We start from the raw sequence: 22,868 nt of genomic DNA on the forward strand, positions 1-22,868 counted from the left end.
TCAGGGCCCAACAGAAGTGACCTCATGCCCGTGTGTGGGGACTGGGATTTTAGGGAGTTGTGAGATTGGCTGGGCATCAGATCAATGCCATGGTATTTATAATCTCATTTTTACAGATAGGGAATTGAGAGAGGAAACCAGCACTGGGTTTGGTATTGGAGGACAAAGTCAAACAAGACAGGTTCCCTGCCTTACAGGAGCATATAGTGTACCTCCTACAGCTCTACCATGTGCTGCACAAGGAAGAACAAAGACTTGGATGGACAAAGCTTGAGAGGGTAAGAGGAAACAAGATGTGAGGCCTTGGAGAAGGGGAATTATAGAGGAATCTATCACTGGAAATGCCTGCAGCACAGAAAGATCTAGGCCCAGCCCAGAGAGAGAGTAAGTTGGGGATTATAGCTCATGAGATCACCAAACTGGCTCAAATGTGTAATTGTTTCCAAATGCGGAAGACAACTCTGCAAGAATGAAATTATAACCATCTTCCACTATTATGTCATCTCATCCTCTGGAAAATAGCTGTACCTAAAAGAAGACCTCCTTCTAAGACCAAAAAAAAAGAAACAGAAAGAAAAAAGGCATTGGCACGGCCCAGGAGAGCTAGAGGCCAGAGGTAAGTATAGTTAGCTGCCAAAGCTCATTTTGGGCTTCTGGTGGACCAAGAATGACTCCCTCAGGCATCACCAAATTACACAACTCAAAGTGTTAAGGCCTGAGGAGACTCTCTATTGGCCAGTGGCCTAACAAGAGAGTGTCAGACCTACCTCTCCTTGCTGTCAAGAGCTACTGAGTCATCTCTCAGGCTTCCAGGGTGAAGCTACTGTGTTTTCCATCCAGATCCCCCAGAGCCAGGGGGAATGGCTACTCTCCGGCGGCTTACCCCAGGCTCCCTCTCCATCTTCTCCCCATGCCTCAGTGACACGTTCCTTCAGTCTTCAGACACTGAGCAGCCCGGCATAGTATGAACAGTACAGGCTACAGATTCCAATGGGGAATCCTCTGAGCTGTGTGACTGGGCAAATGACTTAATCTCTTTGACGTTCAGGTTCTTCATCTGCAAACTGAGACTAAAAATATCTACCATGAAGAGTTTTTGGGAGGATTAAATGAGATGATGTACATAAAGCACCTAAAGGGCCTGGACCAGAGCAGGCTCTCAGTATTTATTAGTTTTCCTCCCCACCTCGCCAAACCTTCGTTCTCCCTTCTCACGTTGCACTGAAAGGACTCGTGATGCAAAGGAAGTAGATAATGACGTGATACAAAGTGCCAAGTATACAAAGATTGGATAAAGAGAAAAAGGATCTCTGGGGAGAGAGATCTAATTCTTCTGAAGAGGTCAGAGCAGGTTTTATAAAGGTAGTAATATTTGGCTAGACCTTGGAAGGTGAGTGTGTTTCCAAATAGGGATGACCCCAGGAAGCAGAGGGAGGGAGTAGGGAAGTGAGATAGGGAAGGGAATAAAGGCAACAATGAGTACATTAATGAGCAGGTTACTACTGTGGGTGACTGAGGCACAATCCACCAAACTACTAGGTGTGTAGAACACACCTCGGCATTGTCCCACCAAGGGACAAGGAAGCTGGCTGGCATAGGTAAACACCAACTCCCATCCCCCACTGTTTTGGGGTAACTCCCTGGCACATCTGGCTTGTTCCACGCACAAGCCAAGCAGGGTCCCATGGGCACAGATCATTCTCAGTCAGAAAGACATGGGAGCCATCAGCATGCACAGGATCTGTCTGCAGGTGACTTCTGGGGTGGGCCAAGAGGATATGGGCAGGGCACCAATAGCATCTGCTACAGGTGGCTTAACATTTAACTAGCCTATTCCACAGATTTGGCCAAAGGTCATATGTTAGAACCCTATAGCGCTAACTCACACTTTAGGACTCAGTTATAGTTTGTATTGTTCCCATGTGTCATAATCATGTCCCTCCAACTGGAGTGTAAATTCTCTGGAGTCAGAGAATATGTTCTCTCAGCAGCCAGTAATGCTACGCACACCACAGGCACTCATTACTGTACAACTGATTATCCAATGTAGAAGTAGCAGGTCAGTCCCCTTGGCCTTCATCAAAGACCAGACCCAAGACATCCTGAACTGAAGAGAACCTGCCTCATTCCAAAGCTCTTCAGGGAGATGGTGCCTATGAGCTATCTGGATGATCTAGTCCAACATTCTGTGAGTCTTACAGTTATGGATTCCACCTTTATTTGTAATCTACAGGTGCACAACCACCAAGCAACTGAGCCTAGCATAGCAGAGAGGTTAAGAATGCCAAAAGACAGGACAGTGGAATGGTTAAACACACAAACTTTGGGTCAGATGGCCTGAGTTTGAATTGCAGATCTGCAATTGAAATGTTTAACCTAGGGCAAGTTGCTTACCTTCTCTGTGCCTCAGTTTCCTCAGCTGTAAAATGGAGCTAATAATAGTGCCTACTTCAAAGTGTTACTGGATGAGCTTTAAATGAGTTAGCCTTTTATAAGGGCTCAGAACAGTGGCTGGCACACGGTCAGTGCAATCAAAGTGATTATTAAATAACAGGAATATCTTAGTGGGAGTTCTGAAAGACAATAAAATGAACTCTTATTTAGCCCTTTCCAGATCCCAAAACACTTCATTCAGAAAAACTTTTGCATACACAATGTCATATGTCAATGATATGTCAATAAAGGTGAGGGGGGGAATCTTTGCCTTCATGGATCTTTTTTTTTTTTTTTTAACATATATTGAGCCTTACAAGAGCTCATCAGGGGAGCTCACGATTATACCCATTTTGAAGATGAGAAAATAGAGGCTCATATTGATCTAGTGGCAAATCAAGATCATACAAATAGCAGGTGGCAGGCATGGGAAGGGCTCTAGCCCTAGATCTCACCACCTTTCTACTTTATCATGCTGCCAGCAGCAATGTTTTAGCCAATTCTTTAAGACAGTGGTTCTACACATGGGCATGCATCAGCATCCCCTGGAGGGCTAATTAAAACACAGACTGCTGGGCCCCACCCTCAGAGCTTCCGACTTAGCAGGTCTAGGGTAGGCCTGAGAATCTACACGTCCAAAAAGCTCCCAGGTGATGCTGATGCCTCTTGTCTGGGGCCCACACTTTGAGAACCACTACATTACGAAACTAATTCATGAGAGAAGCAGAGCAAGAAACACACTGAGTGACCTTAAGCATCCACTCAGGTTTTCCCTACTCAGGTTTGTTTCAGAGCCATGCACTGTCCTGTTTACCTGCCCCGTTTTCATCTTTTTTTTTTTTTTTTTGTGAGGAGGACCAGCCCTGAGCTAACATCCAATGCCAATCCTCCTCTTTTTTGCTGAGGAAGACTGGCCCTGGGCTAACATCCATGCCCATCTTCCTCTACTTTACATGGGATGCCGCCACAGCATGGCCTAACAAGCGGTGCGTCGGTGCGCACCCGGGATCTGAACCGGCGAACCCTGGGCCGCCGCAGCAGAACGCGCGCACTTAACCGCCTGCGCCACCGGGCTGGCCCCTTCATCATTTTTAATTATGCTTTTTCAAAATGACTTATTTCTACCAAGCAGCTTTCATTTTGATGATTTTTTCCCCTTGTGTTCCACTTTCCTTCCTCATCTACCCTTGTGGTAGAAAAAGCACCGAAACGTGAGACCAAGGATCTAGTATCTAGTCTGGCTTCGCCACTTCCTAACCAATAACGTCCCTGGGGACATTTACTCATCAGTAAAGGGGGGACATTTGATTTTTGCCCTGCCAATCCCACAGTGATGTTTTAATGCCCCAAGGAGATGATGTGTGTGAGCACAGTTTACATGAACGTCACGTGGCCACGAGAGAATTTGTATCCCATGTTATATATCTGGAGGAGTTTTCTCTCCCTACTTATGTCTTCTGCCAGCTGTATAGGCAGTGGTCCTCAAAGTGTGGTCCTGAGGCAGTTGCATCAGCATCACCTGGGAGCTTGTTAGAAATGTCAATTTTCAGGTCCCGCCCAGACCTATTAAATCAAAAACTCTAGGGGACGGACCCAGAAATCTGTGTTCTAACAAGGCCTCCAGGTACACACTTAGGTTTGAGAACTCTGGTTTCATGGTTATGAGCACAAAATTCAGAGCTGCATACAAATCCAAGCTCAGCCACTTCCTTGAGCAAGTTACATATCTCTCTGAGCCTCAGTTTCTTGATCTAGGAGATGGGGCTAAGATGAAGATCTCTCATTCACAGACTTGGTTGAGAAGCTTAAGAGTGGATGTATATAAAGCATGCAGGGCACACAGTAAGCAGTCAGTACATGTTTCGCTCTTATCATTTCTTTTTGGAAAGTATCATGGCTCCTTGACAATATGCTCCAGTGTCTACTTTTTGAAAGATTGTCAATTTTGTGTTAGCCTGCTGGGAAGTTTTCCATTTAGTTGGAATGCATGTGTATGAGTGTGAGTGTGTGTTGTGTACATGTGTTTTATGTTGTTGTTGTTTGCTGCTAGTAGATATTTGCTTTATCCAATGAAGATTTCCTGGTCTTGCCACTCTCTTCTGAATAAGAAAGGTATTTCTCTGTGTGTCCTTAATAACGTTTCCTTAAATAATATCCCAAATGAGAATTCTTTACATTTACGTAACACTGTATTCTTTTGGCAGTTGTACCCACAGATATTGCAGCCTCAGGATTTCTGGCCTTTTTACTGTCTTCCTCAGGTACCTTTTCTTCTTGTTCCATAAGCTTCTAAAGGTCCTCTTTTCTGAAAGCCATGCTACTTCATTTGGCTGATTCTCTACCTCCCTTACATTTCCATGCAGAAGTGCCTTCAAGTAGATACTTTTAAAAACAAATAAACACCAGAAATAGACCCTCACATACATGGCCAATTGATTTTTGACAAAGGTGCCAAGTCCATTCAATGGGGAACGGACAGTCTTTTCAACAAATGGTGCTGGGAAAACTGGATATCCACATGCAAAAGAATGAAGTTGGACCCTTACCTAATACCATATACAAAAATGAACTCAAACCGGATCAAAGAACCTAAACATAAGAGCTAAAACTATTAAACTCTTAGAAAAAAACATAGGGGAAAATCTTCATGACATTGGATTTGGCAATGATTTCTTGGATACGATAGCAAAAGCACAGGCAACAAAATAAAAATAGATAAATTGGACTTCATCAAAATTAAAAATTTTTGTGCATCAAAGGACACTATTAAGAGAGTGATAAGACAACCCACAGAATGGGAGAAAATATTTGCAAATCATATATCTGATAAAGGATTAATATCCAGAATATATAAAGAACTCTGAAAACTCAACAACAAGAAAACCCCAAATAACCCAATTCAACAATGCGCCAAAGATTTGAACAGACATTTTTCCAAAGGAGATATACAAATGGCTAATAAGCACATGAAAATACGCTCCCCATCACTAACCATTGAGGAAATGCAAATCAAAACCACAATGATACCATTTCACACCTATTATCAAAACAACAGAAAATAACAAGTATTGGTGAGGATATAGAGAAACTGGAATCCTTGTGCCTTGCTGGTAGGAATGCAAAATGGTGCAGCCACTATGGGAAACACTTTGGCAGATCCTCAAAAAGTTAAACATAGAATTACCATATGACCCAGCAATTCCACTCCTAGGTATATACACCCAAAAGAATTGAAAGCAGGGACTCAAATAGGTACTTGTACACCAATGTTCATAGTAGCATTATTTACAATAGCCAAAAGGTTAAAATAACCCAAATGTCCATCAACGATGAACGGATAAACAAAATGTAGTATGTACATGCAATGGAATATTATTCAGCCTTAAAAAGGAAGGAAATGCTGATACACGCTACCACATGGATGAACTTCAGAAACATTATGCTAAGTGAAACAAGCCAGACACAAAAGGACAAGTACTGTATGATTCCACTTATATGAGGTACCTAGAAAGGCAAATTCACAGAGACAGAAGGAATAGAGGTTACCAGGGACTGGGGGAGGGAGGAATAGGGAGTTATTGCTTGATGGGTACAGAGTTTCTATTTGAGATGATGAAAATGTTCCGGAAATGGATGGTGGTGACGGTTGTGCAAAACTGTGAACATATTTAATGCCAGTGAATTGTACACTTAAAAATGGTAAGTTTTATGTTATGTTTATTTTACCACAGTAAAAAAAAAGTCCTAAATAAACACACGCACACACACACACACACACACACAGATAAAACAGAAAAAAATGAAGAAAACAAGCACCTTACCTTCTAGGCATGTAACCAGAACCACATGAAGATAAACGATGACAAGGAATAACTTGAATGTCAGTAAAAGTTCTTCAGGTCTGCCAACATGGCTACAGTGCCCACCAAAGAAAAACATCCTTGAATAAAATAAGGGGAAAGCATATCATTACAGCTTGCCATAATCACAACACAGCAATATCCAACAGCTCAGTTCCTCAGCCAAAGGCAACCTGCAATCCTGCTTCCTTTAAATTTCTCTGATTCCAGAGAATGGCAATGCCAGGTGGACACTGGTTACAAAAACCATGTTTACTACAAGAAGACCACCCAGTGGGATAGTATATCATATTAAAAATGATAAGCAAGGTAGTCCACGTGAATTTATGGAAAACATCAACATGTACAAAATATCAAGAGAAGAAATTAAAAACACAAAACACTGCAAATGTAATTATGACCACTCTATAAAGGCTGGTTAAAAACTATGCTAAGAATCAGAGCGGGTCACAGAATCTTATAAATAATCGACCCCTATTTATGTCTCATGCTGTAAAAGGATGGGTACATTGCATTTCCTCTTTATTACATATTAGTTCATTATCGCTGCTTGCATTTTTAGTAGTCAGGAGGGCAGAGTCAACATTTTTTAGAAAGCAAAGTTTATATCAGAACTGAATTTGAAAGCCTCATTTACCATTTATTTATTCATTCATTCAAAAAATATTTATTGAGGACCAATATATACCAGATGAGATGTGAGGGTTGCATAGGAGTTAACTAGATCAAATACCTGTGGCGGAGGTGGGGCAGGGGCTGGGGGGAGCTTGACATGGAGAGAATTGCAAATGCTAAGACGGTGTCCCTTCCTCGCTTGGTGGAGGAGTTGGCCAACAGAGTCCCATGACAGGCAGTCAGCAGCAGCAGTAGAGGCTGTGGGGATGCTGTGGGGAGCAGTGTGGGATGCTGAGGGAGGAAGAAGCCAGCCAGGAAATCACAACCCACCCATGGGCTCAGGCACAAGTGGAGGGACAGTGAGAGCGCACTGAGCAGGCTCCCTCTACATGGCCACAGGGAAAGTGGCCGGGACAGACCAGGCTGTTTGTTCTCAGCTGGCAGAGCTCCTGGCCACAGGGCACCCCTGAACCCAGCCACCTCTGCAGCTTCTGGCAGCCTGAGATAGAGTGTGCATGCACAGTGGTGAAGATTAAAGAGCATGAGTTCAAAGGTCCTGGCTCTGCCACGTATAGTCAGATGACTTTGGACAAGTTATTTCCAATGGCCAAGATCTCCCATCTAGCAAATTTTTATAACAGCACCAACTTGATAGTGCTGCTGTGGTAAGTAAACAAGAGATCTTCACACAGTGGCTGGCACTGTGAAGGCACCATAAATGCTAGCTGTACTCTTCACTCATTCAGTCAACAAATACCTAGTATGTGCAGGGAAAGATAGAGCAGGGATTACAGGAATGAGGGCATGGAAAGACGCAGATAAATCACGATTTCTCAGTCTCAAGGAAAAGCTGGCAATCTTAAGAATCTTGTAAATTAATAGCCATCACCAGTACCAAGGGGGTGACTCTTTCCTTGGACATGACGTGATAATGTCTTAGACCAGGAGGTAAATCCTTCTCCTTCTAAAGAGGGCTTACATTTTTTAAATCAATAAATTGTATTATATATTAATAATACACTAAGTTAATAAATTGTAAAATGCCTCTGGTTTGTCCCTCGTCTTCAGCACTTTTATCCTCTCTGTTCTTAATGGCATATTATTGACCTTCCCAAATGAGTCACTCGAAGGAGAATGTTAATATAGTTGTGCAAAGATGTAGCAATGTCTCTCAGGAGGAAAATTTAAGTGTCTGTTACAGCTACACACAACAATATTGATGAATCTCAGAAACATAATGTTAGATAAAGGAGCCAGACATAAAAGAATGCATACTGTACATGATTCCATTCATATCAGGAACAAAAGCAGGCAAAAGTAATCGATGGAGTAAGGAGTGGTTATCCTTGGAAGTGGGGAGAGGGTGTAACAATTAGAAGTGGGCACAAGGGGGCTTCTGAGGTACAGGTAATAGTCTGTGTGCTGGTTACATGAGTGTGTTCAGTTCCTGAAATTCATTGAATCGTAACTTGTATGTATGTCATCAACGGTTTCATTTAAAAGTTTAAAAATTAATCCATTTTTCATTTTTGAACTCAGTTCCCCCTCCAAAAGCATTGCTCTTTTTTTGTTTTGTTTTGTTTTATTTTGTTTGCTGAGGAAGATTTGCCCTGAGCTAACATCTGTTGCCAATCTTCCTCTTTTTTTGCTTGAGGAAGATTAGCCCTGAGCTAACATCTGTGCCAGTCTTCCTCTATTTTGTATGTGGGTTGCCACCACAGCATGGCTGATGAGTGGTATAGGTCCACGCCCAGGATCCAAGACCACAAACCCGGGCCACTGAAGCAGAGTGTGCAGAACTTAACCACTACACCATGGCCCCAGCATTGTTCTTTTTTTTTTTTTTAAATAGCTATATTTATTTAATGAACTAAGCCTCTACAAAAAAACTCTCCTATACAAATGCCTTAGGCTTGACTCTACCTGGAATTCATAGAGCTGACTTAGAAGATTTATTGCACAAGTATCTAATTTTAGTTCTGGAAAGAGTATCAGAGCAGTTTATTTCTGGAAAGGAACTCAGAATTCACCTAGCCTCAAACCCTCATTCTACAGGTGAAGAAAGAGGCCCAACATGCTCTAGGGGATGGGTCAAGGTCATTTGGGTGTTTGGTGCTACTCCTACTCTTTCTACCAGGTCACAATTCTGGCCTCCTGAGAATTTGTCTCCTTGGAAGTAAACTGTTTTGAGTCCATCAGGTGAAATGAGTCAACAAATTCAAAATGCTATTACACAATTTCAAAATTTCTGCAAACTCATTCTTGAGCTTTGCCAGCTCCTCTGGCAGGACCTAAGTAGTGTATAATACATGGTCAAAGTTAAATTAGTCATGGTACATAGTGACTGGTTACTATGTGCTGTGACTTGGGCCACTGATCAAAAGAAACCACGCCTTTTCACTGAAGAGAGCTTGTACTCAATTCCCAAATGATGGCAGGAAAGGCCATAATGAAGGGTGATTCTAGCAATCATCTTGAAAAGAGAATATGGATCAAAAAGAACTTACTACAGACCAGGTGCTGCTGAAAAGACTGCTTTCAGTTGTCAAGTCTGGAATATGTCTCCTCAAGGCTGAATAAATATTTCCTAATAGGAGGACAAGTTTTATGGTATTTGAAGTAATGCAGCTCCTACTGCCTTCTGCCTAAACTAGAGAACATCCTGCTAAGTCATAAGGTCTCTGGGATCACTGATCAAAGAGGGAAATCTGTGGATTTTGAAACCCTTACTTATTATACATAAAAGTCATTTTTATCTTTTTCAGCTGGAACTTTTCTTCATCTTCTGGTTGGGTTAGCTCAATGCTATCTAAGTCATCAACAAAGATGATTTGAATAGACACTGGTTCTTAGCAAATTTTCAAGATGCTAAGGACAGCTAGTGAGATAGCACCAATTACAAAGAAAATTATTTGCTAGCATTTAAACAGTAAAATCTAGATCTTGACACTAGACAACCACCCATTAAAGATTATCCCAGATTAATCTTGGTCCAGGGTCCCCTTTTATGGTTGTGGACTCTGATGTAAATGGCAACCTGTAGGGTTGTACAGTGCACAAGCTACATAACTGTATGCCATGGTCCTGCTTGTACCACTCCAAGAAATTGTTCTAGATCTCTTTAATTTCATTACATAGTATCACTATCATATTTTTTAAAAATGTATATCATCAGTGCAACCCTGAATGGCAATAAATGATAAATCTATATTTATCTAGATATAGAATAATTAAAGAGTAAGATTTAAAAAGGGAGGAAACAGCTTGATTCCAGTGTAGCGCAGGTCTGGGTCACCTTTGGTTAACTGACACAATTTGATTATACCATGGCTGCTATGGTGTATGCAATGATCAATATTTTTGTCCTGAGTAACAAGAGGTATGATAATTGTTCCCTAAGTCTTCTAGAAAAGTTTGTGCCTTTGAAATATTTACATTGAGTCGTAAGTGTTGGCTAACAAGACTAGTACAAGGGGAAATTTAAAAGGGAGGTACTGAAGAAGTTCTCAGTGCAGATAAAGCAAGAATTAAAAGGGGCAAAAGCAAGTGACTTGGATCATTCAACTGTCAAAGAATTCAGAGAATCCCAGGGTTGGTTTTTTTTCAGTCTCTGGTTATATGTCTAACTAACTTAAAAAAAGAATCAGGAAACTGTTACTAAAAGCATAATTAAATTTTGATTTGAACTCTATGAAAGACCCTAATATAGCAAATATCTCAGAAAAAAAATTTCTTCAGTGTTCCAGGAATATATTGGGTTAGGTTTTTAGACCAAACCTTCTGCTGAAGACAATTAAAAATCATGAATAAAATATTAAAAGCATTTTCTTAAATCTATCAAAGAGCTGACAAGATAGAAAAGAATCCCAGGCCAAAGGTAAAGCCAAAGCAGGAACTCAGGGAGGTAATGTAAGCAAAGGAGCCACTTATGCCTGAGGGCATGGGCCTAATGAGGCAAACTTGAGCTCCAGATACGAAATACAAAAGAAAAGTTTAGAGACATGGAGAAAAGAAATACAAGGTCTAACATAGACTTAAACAAAATTCAAAGAGGAGAGGATGGGGCAGAATCAACCTTTGAAATGATAATGACCGAATGACCCCAAACTGATGAAAAACACCATCCACAGATTCAGGAAGCCCAAGGAATCTCTATAATAAATGAAAAGAGATCTACACCTAGAAATATCATCGTGAAATTGAAGAAAACCAAAGACAAAGAGAAAATCATGAAAGTAGCCAGAGAAAACAAGACAGCCTTCAAAGGAGCCCCTGTTAGACTGACAGCTACCTTCCCAGAAGCAACAATGGAAGTCAGAAGACACTGAAATATTATGCAAAGTGCTGAGAGAAAATAACTGCCGATCGAGATTTCTACTCCTAATGAAAATACTTTTCAAGAATGAGGGCAAAATAAACACATTTTCAGACAAACAAAAACTATGATATTGTTCACTACCTGCAAATCCTCCCTGAACTAAATCCTAAAAGATGTATTCTGGCAAAAAATATAAGAGTTGAAATGCAACAAGGAATGAAGAACAAAAAAAGTGGTTAGTATGTGGCCAGGCCCATTTCTAACATTTGTAATATATAGGCCAAGAGTTTAAAAGGAGGCCCAGTTGTCCTTATTCTTCCATCTCAGACTACAAGAGGCTTTGTGCACACATATGTGGATACCCCAGCCCACATATCCAAACTCCCCTCTCTCCTGCAAGCAGCTACCTCTTGGTCATCCCTTAGGTCTAGAAGTATGTACACCTGCAGCATGGCTTGTCCTAGGGAAGAGGCTTGCTCAGGTCCTGGAAAAAGGCACAGAATATTTGGATATGGAATTCCAGGGTCCTGGGTTTGCAGAGTATGATCTAGAAGCAAGGGTTGAGGGAGGAAGGAGGCAGGCTCCACGTGAGCATGTCTTCTTGGTGTCATAAAATTCTCGCCCTTTAGAGAGGGGTACAACTATGGAAGGGCAAGAGAGGGGAGCTCTAAAGCATGAGACATAGGCCAGAGGCCCCAGTTGGCCAGAGCTAAGGTTGGCACTATATATTGGTAAATCCAAATGAACTTTGACTATATAAAACATTAATAATAATATCTTACAGGGATAAGTGAAACATGATAGAATAAAAATATGGCAACTGCATTATATATACATATATATTCTATAATATAGGAGATAATATATATAATATATCATTTAGGAGATGAAAAGTTAAAATTAAAAGTCTTTCAGGGTCCTTGTATTATCCTAGAGGAGGCTAAAGGTATTGATTATCTTTAGACATTGAAAAGTTGAGTAGACATTGTAATTTCTATAGTAGCTACTAAAAAATAGAAGTAGGACGTATAACTTCTTAACTAGTGGAAGGGAGGAATGGTTTTTAGAATATTCAGTCAAAATGCTCCAATTAAAAGGCATAGGGTGGCTGATTGGATAAAACAACAAGACCCATGTATATGCTGCATACAAGAGACACACTTCAGACCTAAAGACACTCACAAACTGAAAGTGAAGGGATGGAAGAAGATACTCCAGGCAAATGGCAATGAAAAGAAAGCTGGGGTAGCAGTACTCATATCAGACAAAATAGACTTTAAAACAAAAACTGTAAAAACAGACAAAGAAGGGCATTACATAATGATCAAGGGAACAATCCAACAAGAGGATATAACACTTGTAAATATCTACGCACCCAATGCAGGTGCACCTAAGTATATAAAGCAATTATTAACAGACATAAAAACAGAAACAGACAGTAACACAATAATAGTAGGGGACTTTAACACTCCACTTACACCAACGGATAGGTCATCCAAACAGAAGATCAATAAGGAAACACTGGCCTTAAATGATACACTAGAACAGATGGACCTAGTACATATATACAGAGCATTCCATCCAAAAACTGAAGAATACACGTTCTTTTCAAATGCACATGGAACATTCTCCAGGATTGATCACATATTAGGCCACAAAACAAGTCTCCATAAAGTTAAGAAGATTGAAATAATACCAAGCATCTTTTCTGACCACAACAGTATGAAACTGGAAATCAACTATAGGAAGAAAATCAGAAAAGCCACAAATATGTGGAGATTAAACAAGATGCTACTGAACAACGACTGGGTCAACGAAGAAATCAAAGAAGAAATCCAAAAATACTTGGAGACAAATGAAAATGAAAATACAACATGCCAGAATTTATGGGATACAGCGAAAGCGGTTCTGAGAGGGAAGTTTATAGCAATACAGGCCTATCTCAACAAACAATAAAAATCTCAAATAAACAATCTAACAATGCACCTAAAGGAACTGGAAAAAGAAGAACAAACAAAGCCCAAAATCAGTAGAAGAAGGGAAATAATAAAAATGAGAGCAGAAATAAATGAAATAGAGACTAAAAAAATAATAGAAAAAAATTAATAAAACCAAGAGCTGGTTCTTTGAAAAGATAAACAAAATTGACAAACCTTTAGCTAGACTCACCAAGAAAAAAAGAGAGAAGGCACAAATAAGTAAAATCAGAAATGAAAGAGGAGAACTTACAACAGACACCTCAGAAATACAAAAGATTATAAGAGAATACTATGAAAAGCTATATGCCAACCAATTCGACAATCTGGAAGAAATGGATAAATTCTTAGAATCATACAACCTTCCAAAACTGGATCAAGAAGAAGTAGAGAATTTGAATAGACCAATCACCAGTAAGGAGATTGAAACAGTAATCAGAAACCTCCCCAAAAATAAAAGTCCAGGACCAGACGGCTTCCCTGGTGAATTCTACCAAACATTCAAAGAAGACTTAATACCTATCCTTCTCAAACTCTTCCAAAAAATTTACGAGTGGGGGAAGCTCCCTAACTCATTCTACAAAGCCGACATTACCCTGATACCAAAACCAAACAAGGACAACACAAAAAAAGAAAATTACAGGCCAATATCACTGATGAACATCGATGCAAAAATACTCAACAAAATACTAGCAAATCGCATACAACAATACGTTAAAAAGATTATACACCACGATCAAGTGGGATTTATTCCAGGTATGCAGGGATGGTTCAACATTCGCAAATCAATCAATGTAATACACCACATTAATAAAATGAAGAATAAAAATCACATGATCATCTCAATAGATGCAGAGAAAGCATTTGACAAGATACAGCATCCATTTATGATAAAAACTCTGAATAAAATGGGGATAGAAGGAAAGTACCTCAACATAATAAAGGCCATATATGACAAACCCACAGCTAATATCATCCTCAATGGTGAAAAACTGAAAGCTATCCCTCTAAGAACAGGAACCAGACAAGGATGCCCACTGTCACCACTCCTATTTAACATAGTACTGGAAGTCCTAGCCAGAGCAATCAGGCAAGAAAAAGAAAAAAAAGGGATCCAAATTGGAAAGGAAGAAGTGAAACTGTCACTATTTGCAGATGACATGATTTTCTATACAGAAAACCCTAAAGAATCCACCAAAAAACTTTTAGAAGTAATAAACGAATACGGTAAAGTTGCAGGATACAAAATCAACATACAAAAACGGTTGCATTTCTATACACTAACAATGAAGTAGCAGAAAGAGAAATTAAGAATACAACCCCATGTACAATTGCAACAAAAAGAAAAAATACCTAGGAATAAACTTAACCAAAGAGGTGAAAGATCTGTACACCGAAAACTATAAAACATTGCTGAAAGAAATTGAAGAAGGGCTGGCCCCGTGGCTTAGCGGTTAAGTGCACGCGCTCCGCTGCTGGCGGCCCAGGTTTGCATCCCGGGCGCGCACCGATGCACTGCTTCTCCGGCCATGCTGAGGCTGCGTCCCACATACAGCAACTAGAAGAATGTGCAACTACGACATACAACTATCTACTGGGGCTTTGAGGGAAAAATAAATAAATAAAATTATAAAAAAAAAAAAAAAGAAATTGAAGAAGACACAAAGAAATGGAAAGATATTCCATGCTCTTGAATTGGATGAATTAACATAGTTAAGATGTCCATACTTCCTAAAGCAATCTATAGATTCAGTGCAATCCCTATCAAAGTTCCAACAACATTTTTCACAGAAATAGAACAAAGAATCCTAAAATTTATATGGAACAACAAAAGACCCCGAATAGCTGAAGGAATCCTGAGAAAAAAGAACAAAGCTGGAGGTATCACACTCCCTGATTTCAAAATATACTGCAAAGCTATAGTAACCAAAACAGCATGGTACTGGCACAAAAACAGATACACAGATCAATGGAATAGAATCGAAAGCCCAGAAATAAACCCACACATCTATGGACAGCTAATCTTTGACAAAGGAGCCAAGAACATACAACGGAGAAAAGAAAGTCTCTTCAACAAATGGTGTTGGGAAAACTGGACAGCCACGTGCAAAAAAATGAAAGTAGACCCTTACCTTACACCATACACAAAAATTAACTCAAAATGGATTAAAGACTTGAATGTAAGACCTGAAACTATGAGACTTCTAGAAGAAAACATAGGCAGTACGCTCTTCGACATCGGTCTTAGGAACATATTTTCAAGCACCATGTCTGACTGGGCAAGAGAAACAATAGAAAAAATAAACAAATGGGACTACATCAAACTAAAAAGCTTCTGCACAGCAAAGGAAACCATCAACAAAACGAAAAGACAACCTAACAATTGGGAGAAGATATTTGCAAACCATACATCTGATAAGGGCTTAATCTCCAGAATATATAAAGAACTCATGCATCTCAACAACAAAAAAACTAACAACCCAATTAAAAAATGGACAAAAGACCTGAACAGACATTTCTCCAAAGAAGATATACAGATGGCCAACAGGCACATGAAAAGATGTTCAAAATCATTAACTATCAGGGAAATGCAAATCAAAACTACAACGAGATATCACCTCACGCCCGTCAGAATGGCTATAATTAACAAGACAGGAAACAACATGTGTTGGAGAGGCTGTAGAGAGAAAGGAACTCTCATACACTGCTGGTGGGAGTGCAAACTGGTGCAGCCACTATGGAAAACAGTATGGAGATTCCTCAAAAAATCGAGGATAGAACTACCATATGATCCAGCTATTCCACTGCTGGGTATTTATCCAAAGAACTTGAAAACACCAATGCATAAAGATACATGCACCCCTGTGTTCATTGCAGCGTTATTCACAATAGCCAAGACTTGGAAGCAACCTAAGTGCCCATCAAGGGACGAATGGATGAAGAAGCTGTGGTATATTTACACAATGGAATACTACTCAGCCATAAGAAACAATGAAATCCAGCCATTTGTGACAACATGGATGGACATTGAGGGTATTATGCAAAGTGAAATAAGTCAGAGGGAGAAGGTCAAATACCGTATGATTTCCTTCATTAAGTAGTAGATAATAACAACAATAAACAAACACATAGAGACAGAGATTGGATTGGTGGTTACCAGAGGGGAAGGGGGGAGGGAGGAGGGCAAAAGGGATAATTCGGCACATGTGTGTGGTGATGGGTTGTAATTGGTATTTGAGTGGTGAACATGATGTAATCTATGCAGAAATAGAAGTATAATGATGTACACCTGAAATTTATACAATGTTATAAACCAATGTTACTGCAATAAAAATTAAAAAAAAAAAGAATATTCAGTCAATCTGAAAGGAGGCAAGAAAGGGGAGAAAAAGAAACAAAGAATGGTTAGGAAAAATAGAAGATGGTAAACTTAAACACACATACAAATCAATGATCGACTAAATATAAATAGACTAAATGATTCAAATAAAAGGCATTATCAGACTGAAAAAATTATAAAATCCAACTACATGCTATTTACAAGGACACAACTAGAACATTAATGGTACAGAAAGTTTGAAAATAAAAGGATGGAAAAGATATGCAATGCCAATACTAATCAAAAGAAAATTAGTGTTTATACTAATATCAGACAAATTATACTTTAAAGCAAAAAGCATTACCCAGGAATAAAATGGTTCATTCATAAAAGGTTCAATTCAACAGGAAGACTGAACAAATTTATAAATAAATGCAACTAATAATGTAGCCTCAAAATTCACAAAGCAGTATTTCTGACAGAAGACAAGGAGAAATAGAACAAATTCACAGTCACATTGAGAGATATTCACACATCTCTATCAGCAATTGATAAAATTCAAATAAGAAAGTCACTAAGGATATAGAATATTTGAATGACACATTTAACCAACTTGACTTAAAGACCATATATGAACTCTCCACTCAACAATTACAGAGTACATAACCTTTTCAAGTGCACATGGAATATTTATGAAAACCAAGCAGGCTATAAAAGAAGTTTCAAAACATTTTACAGAATTGGAAAAGGGAAAGGAGCATGTTCTCTGACTACAACACAATTAAGCTGTAATAACAAAAAGTTAAATTTGTTATTTAACAAATAACATGGGTCAAAGAAGAAGTCATAACAGATATTAGAAAATATTTGACTTGATCAATAATAAAAACATTATATATCAAAACATGTGGGATAGAGCTAAAGATCTTTAAAGTGAAATTTATACTTTAAATTTATACATTAGAAAAAGAAAAGGGCTTAAAATTAATGAGTTAAGCTCCTTCTCAAGAAGTTTGAAAAAGAACAGGAAAATAAACCCAAAGAAGGAAAAGAATGGAAATAATAAAAATAAAAGCATAAAATAATGATACAGAAAAAAGACATAAAGGTTATTAACAAAGCCAAGGTTGGTCTTTGAAAAGACATTTCTGGCAAAATTAAGAGGGGAGGAGGGAAGGAGGGAGGGGAAGGAAAAGAGAGACAGTGAGTATAAGCAAATAACCAATGGAAAGAATTTTTAAAAAGCAACATAATTGAAGATGCTATAAACATTAAAAAGATAAAAAGATCTTGGGGACAACTTTACTCAATAATTTTGAAAATCTAGATAGAAATGGGCAAATCCCTAGAAAAAAAAATAACTTACCAAGAAGGAATCAAGAAGAAATAATAAACTTGAATAAACATATAACCATTAAAAGTCTCAAAAATTTTCACACAAAGAAAACTCCAGGCCCAGATGTTTTCACTGGTAATTCTATCAAATACTTAAAGAACAAGAATTCCAATCTCACAAGAACTCAAAGAATAGAGCAAGAGACCACAGCCCAACTCATTTTTACCAGGCTAGCATAACCCTGGTGCCAAAACCTGACAATTCCTCACATTTTTACCCATTTTATAAATCAAACGATACTATTTACAGAATTCTCTGGAATGCTCACAAAAATGTCCAGCAGCAATTTCAAACCTTGTACATTGGGGTAATTTGAATAAATATAGGACAAAAGGAACCATCCTGAACTTCAGCAACAAAATTTTTTGAAGCTAAAGTCACCAAGAACTAAAGCCAGCAATGCAGTAGTAAGAGAAACAGCAGCCCATATGCCAAAAAAAACCATGTCCTAAAGACAACAAAAACTGGGTTAACTGGTAAGTGCTGACTATGAACTCCAAGACAGCAGCTCTGTGTATCATTTGTCATAGCACAAAGCAAAGTCTCTAGAAACAAATGGAAGGAAAATGATTTGTTTGGTCTTTACAGTGCAAAATGATTTTCTTAATAAGCATTAAGTGCTTTCTGATACAGAAAAAAAGAAGCTTTATTCAATAAAACAAGTGAATCAATATCAGATGTGCAAGATTAGAAATAAATTCTGCCCTTAAAGTAAACACAAAACCTTGTGAAAGGTGTTATATTTTTCGACTCCCTCTCTCATCTCCAAATTTCTCCACTGTCTTACCTGCAGTCTACCATTACCCACCTGTGAATTACCCAAGGCAAAGTGAAAGCCTACTTTCTCTCTCTCTCCTCCCTCTTCAGGCTCCTCTCCCAATGCTCATAATAAATACATGTTCAACACACACAAACAAGCAGAATAGCATAGGATGCAAAAGCATGCATGGTAGAGCCATCTTCCTGCCTTCAAATCCAAGCTCCACCACTTAACAGTGTAACCTTGTCCTGTTCCTTAACCTCTCTGGACCTAAAGTCTTCATCTGACAAAATGGAGGTAATCATAGGATCTATGTCATAGGGTTCCTGTAGGGATGAAATGAAGTAATATAATGAAGGTCTTAGTATAGTCAAAAAGTGTTAGGGGCTGGCCCCGTGGAGTAGTGGTTAAGTTTGGCATGCTCCACTTCAGCGGCCCGGGTTCACAGGTTCGGATCCTGGGTGTGGACCTACACCACTCGTCAGCCATGTGTAGCGGTGACCCACATATAAAGTGGAGGAAGATTGGCACAGATGTTAGCTCAGGCCTAATCTTCCTCAAGCAAAAAAATAGGAAGATTGGCAATAGATGTTAGCTCAGGGCTAATCTTCCTCAGGAAAAAAAAAAAAGGAAGTGTTAGCTATTATTACAAGCATAATTAGAAGACAAGTTTATAGTACACTCTAATGCTAAATGTAAATAGACTTTGGAATTATTTCCTACATTCATTCATCTAGTTTACAAATATTTATTGAGGTTCTATTACATGCAAGGTGCTATGCTAGGGACTCAAGCAACTACAGTCAACAAGACAGATATCTTTCCTGCCCTCAAGAGCTTACAGCCACTACTTAGATTCATTGGTCACTGGTGTGGCCAAATAGTGTGTTTTTTTTTTTTTTTTAACTTAAAAGACACTTTCTCTTCATGGTCCATGAGATTCAACTTGGCCTAAAAAAGAAAAAAAATAAGGCACTAGAACACAATATCCCCTCTTACATAGACTTGGTCTCCACCTCACCGCAACCCCTACTTCACCCACAGCAGGCACTCAAAAAAGATTTTTTAATTGATTTGGTCCAGAATATCTTGCTGCACAATAATTCTATCAATATGTAGAGGAGAGAAATAGGAGACTCTCCTTAAAAGCATCCTCAAGGTGTCGGGCCTGCACAGGGAGGTTGGAGGCAGGGATGGGGCAGAAGCACGTGGTTTTATCATCAGGAGATCATATTTGAGAGGAAGTGAGGTACTAAGGAAAGCGAACCATCAACCAATATTCTGTGCCCTTCCTTGCTTTTGTCATCACCATGCCAACTCCTGCTTCAAGTCCCAGCTTGGCCATTTACTAGCTGTGTGAGCCTGCTCAGCCATTTTAACCTTGTTTATAACAATAACTTATTAGCATTTATTATAATAACTATGTGTGTCATTTATCATCTAAATTATAATAGGATAATTATAATTTATGTTAATTATGATAAATATTTGCATTGGTTAGAAGATTTCTATTATTTATACCAGTGAAGTCCCAGAAATAACCACTATTTATGAGTCTCAAAGGAAACAGGAAGTGTAAGTCAGTAGTGGCTCCGAAATTCCTATGTAGAAGGGAGTTGGGAGCAGAAATCTGGTTGGGAGGAGCCTTTGGAAGCTGCAAGTGTGCAGCACTTTAGGTAAGAGAGAGAACACTTTAATGGTTCATTTCAAAACATGAGAAGAGCTGTTGGAGGCAGGGAAGCCAGTCCAGGAAGAAGGAAAGGGGAAAACCGTGAAACAAAATCCCAAAAAGGTCTATGTAAATCATCATCTCCTTCCCCAGATTTTACTGCACCATGTAATTTCAAAATCTGTACCCATTACTGAAAGTTATTCAAAAACAATTGGATTACCAAGAAGAAATGAGTCAACAATAGAATCCCCAAGGAAAAGAAAATGTCTGAAGAAAAAGAAGGCCCCAAGTACGAGCGAGGAGTTAAAAACAAAACAAACAAAACAAAAAAGAATAAAGTAGTTATGGGGATGGGGATTTGGAATGAAGGGGGGTAATTTGAAAGGGAAAAAAAAACCCCAAGCAAACATGTTCATCATTTCTACGACATTATCACATAGAAATAGCCTCACTTACCTGACAGGAAGTTCAGAAGAGAAGACGGAGAAACTCTGCACAAATCTGAAAGTGAAAAAGAGAAAAGAAAATTAGATCAATGGCAAGTGAGCCTTCTTGGCACCACAATGCTTCAATACTACAGTCAGTCCATCGGGCAGAGGCCCTACAGACCCCCTGCTGTATACCAAGGCTTGAACTTGGCAGCAGAGTTACAAAAGAAATGGAGGATGCAAATGCTGCTCTTAAGGAACTTATTATAAACTGGAAGACAAGCCCAAAGCTAGTTTTGGGACTGACCTTGTTAATGTTTTACCAGCATTGTATTACTGCTCCGTCTCAGGCTTCATTAATAGTATCATAGGGGCAGTGGACAATGAAGTGATTGGAACTGGGGCGGGGTGGTCCCTTTTGGAGACCATGTTTTGTTAGATATTTCTTTATGTTTTTGTGACTTAACTTCCCTAGAACCTAAACTCCTTGATAGGAAGGATTGAGTCATTTATGTCTCTTGTGCCTCCAAAGTCAGAGGCAGAACTCTTTCTCCACAGAGGGGTTAAATAAATAACTCTCTATTGATTGTTAAGTTTGGCTCAGAGTTGAAAGGGGAAGATGGGGGCATTGGCAATGACACGAGTGAGGGACAAGGCAGATGCATGGTGGGAAAGGAAATAGTGTGCCCACCCAAGGCAGAGAGCATTGTTGACAATCTGACTTGTATCTTTCAGAATATTCCCTCATGCTTTACTTCAAAACCAAAACATTGGTACAGCTATCAGCTCGAAGATAACAGTCACTTCACACAATGGTATCCCCTCACGTGAAATATGGACATAATGATTTTCAAATCAAGATTTCCAAGATGAAACAATCTATAGGGTGATCTTAGAACCAACTGAGCTGCTCCTGGCTTCAGTCAACAGGCCATTAAGACAGAAGTTCAGTGCTCAAGGAGGGATCCAGAATACGAATTCAAAGAAGAAACAAGGAGTCATAGTGAGTTTCTATTGATCACAATATGTTCTTTAAGAGGAAGAAAAGGGGAGTAGTTCTTAATAAATTAAAGCCCAATATGTCAGAAAAACTTCATTAAGCAATGTTTAAAGAGGACAAAAATGAAGGCCAAGCATGTCTTCTTGTCTTAGGATGAACAAATTACAAACACATGTTCCAATGCTCAACGTGGAATGAATGTAGGATTAACAACTGAAAAACATTAATCAAAGGAACAAATCGATTATGACTTGAATATGGAAATAATTTCATTTAACATTTGTGAAAATGAGGATTTTCTACATAGGGATTTTGGATGAAATTTCACAACTCAGCCACGTTGCCTCTTCCAAAACCTTATTGATAACCACAATAAAGCACACTTAATGGTTCCTGGTAATCCAGTTTACTAATAAACAACATGGCTCTCTTTGCTCCTTTGGAACACTTTGAGGTAGAAAAACAGGGCAAGAAACAATGAAATTTGTTTTGGCCACTGGATGAAAAATATAAAAAGCCTAATAACATCCAAAGCTGGAGAGCACGTGGGGAAATGAACACTTGCATACACCGTTGGTAAAAACGTAAACTTTGAGAGAATAGTTTAGCTATGTTTTGAAATTTTAAATATGCATACATTTTGATCCAGAAATTCTATTCCAGAGATTGTCTATACAGGAATATTGACACATATACATAAAAATATACAAACACCATCATTGCAAATTTGTGTGAAGGGGAAATAAAGCCTAAGTATTCATTAGTAGATGAATAGTTAAATAAATGATGGTCCATTTATATTATGGAAAATTATGCAATGCTTAAAAAAATGAAGTTGATCTATATGTATTGACATATAGAGATTGTCAATACATGTAAGTCAAGTGAAAAAAATCAAGTTTCTTAATAAAATATATACTAGGATATGTTAAGAAACAAGCAAAGCTATATATGTATGTTTATTTATATAGTGACAAGTGTGAATGCATACAAAAAGCCTGCAAGGAAACCCACCAAGCCTCCACAGATAGGAGTGTGATGGGAGAAAGGATAAAGCCCAATTTTTACTCCATAGAACACAGACATGTATT

The 22,868-nt window shown here is 38.9% G+C and overlaps 1 protein-coding gene across 6 annotated transcripts in view; it reads right to left on the bottom strand.

Moving 5' to 3' along the window:
- ADGRG2 (adhesion G protein-coupled receptor G2) overlaps positions 1 to 22,868 on the bottom strand; it is a 137,454-nt gene that overhangs the window by 67,933 nt on the left and 46,653 nt on the right. For 3 of the 6 annotated variants that reach the window (XM_058535534.1, XM_058535532.1, XM_058535533.1), the window contains exons 2-3: positions 20,806 to 20,850; positions 6,255 to 6,373 (exon numbers count right to left, since the gene is read on the bottom strand). In XM_058535534.1, coding sequence (XP_058391517.1) covers positions 6,255 to 6,372 — 118 coding nt within the window. In that variant the 5' untranslated portion in view covers position 6,373; positions 20,806 to 20,850. Of the gene's footprint in view, positions 1 to 6,254; positions 6,374 to 7,026; positions 7,163 to 7,556; positions 7,815 to 20,805; positions 20,851 to 22,868 lie in introns of those variants that run through there. The other 3 variants (XM_058535531.1, XM_058535529.1, XM_058535530.1) reach the window with 2 other exon arrangements.

The sequence above is a fragment of the Diceros bicornis genome, chromosome X, assembly GCF_020826845.1.
Source record: "Diceros bicornis minor isolate mBicDic1 chromosome X, mDicBic1.mat.cur, whole genome shotgun sequence".
In the NCBI taxonomy this organism is placed as follows: Eukaryota; Metazoa; Chordata; class Mammalia; order Perissodactyla; family Rhinocerotidae; genus Diceros; species Diceros bicornis.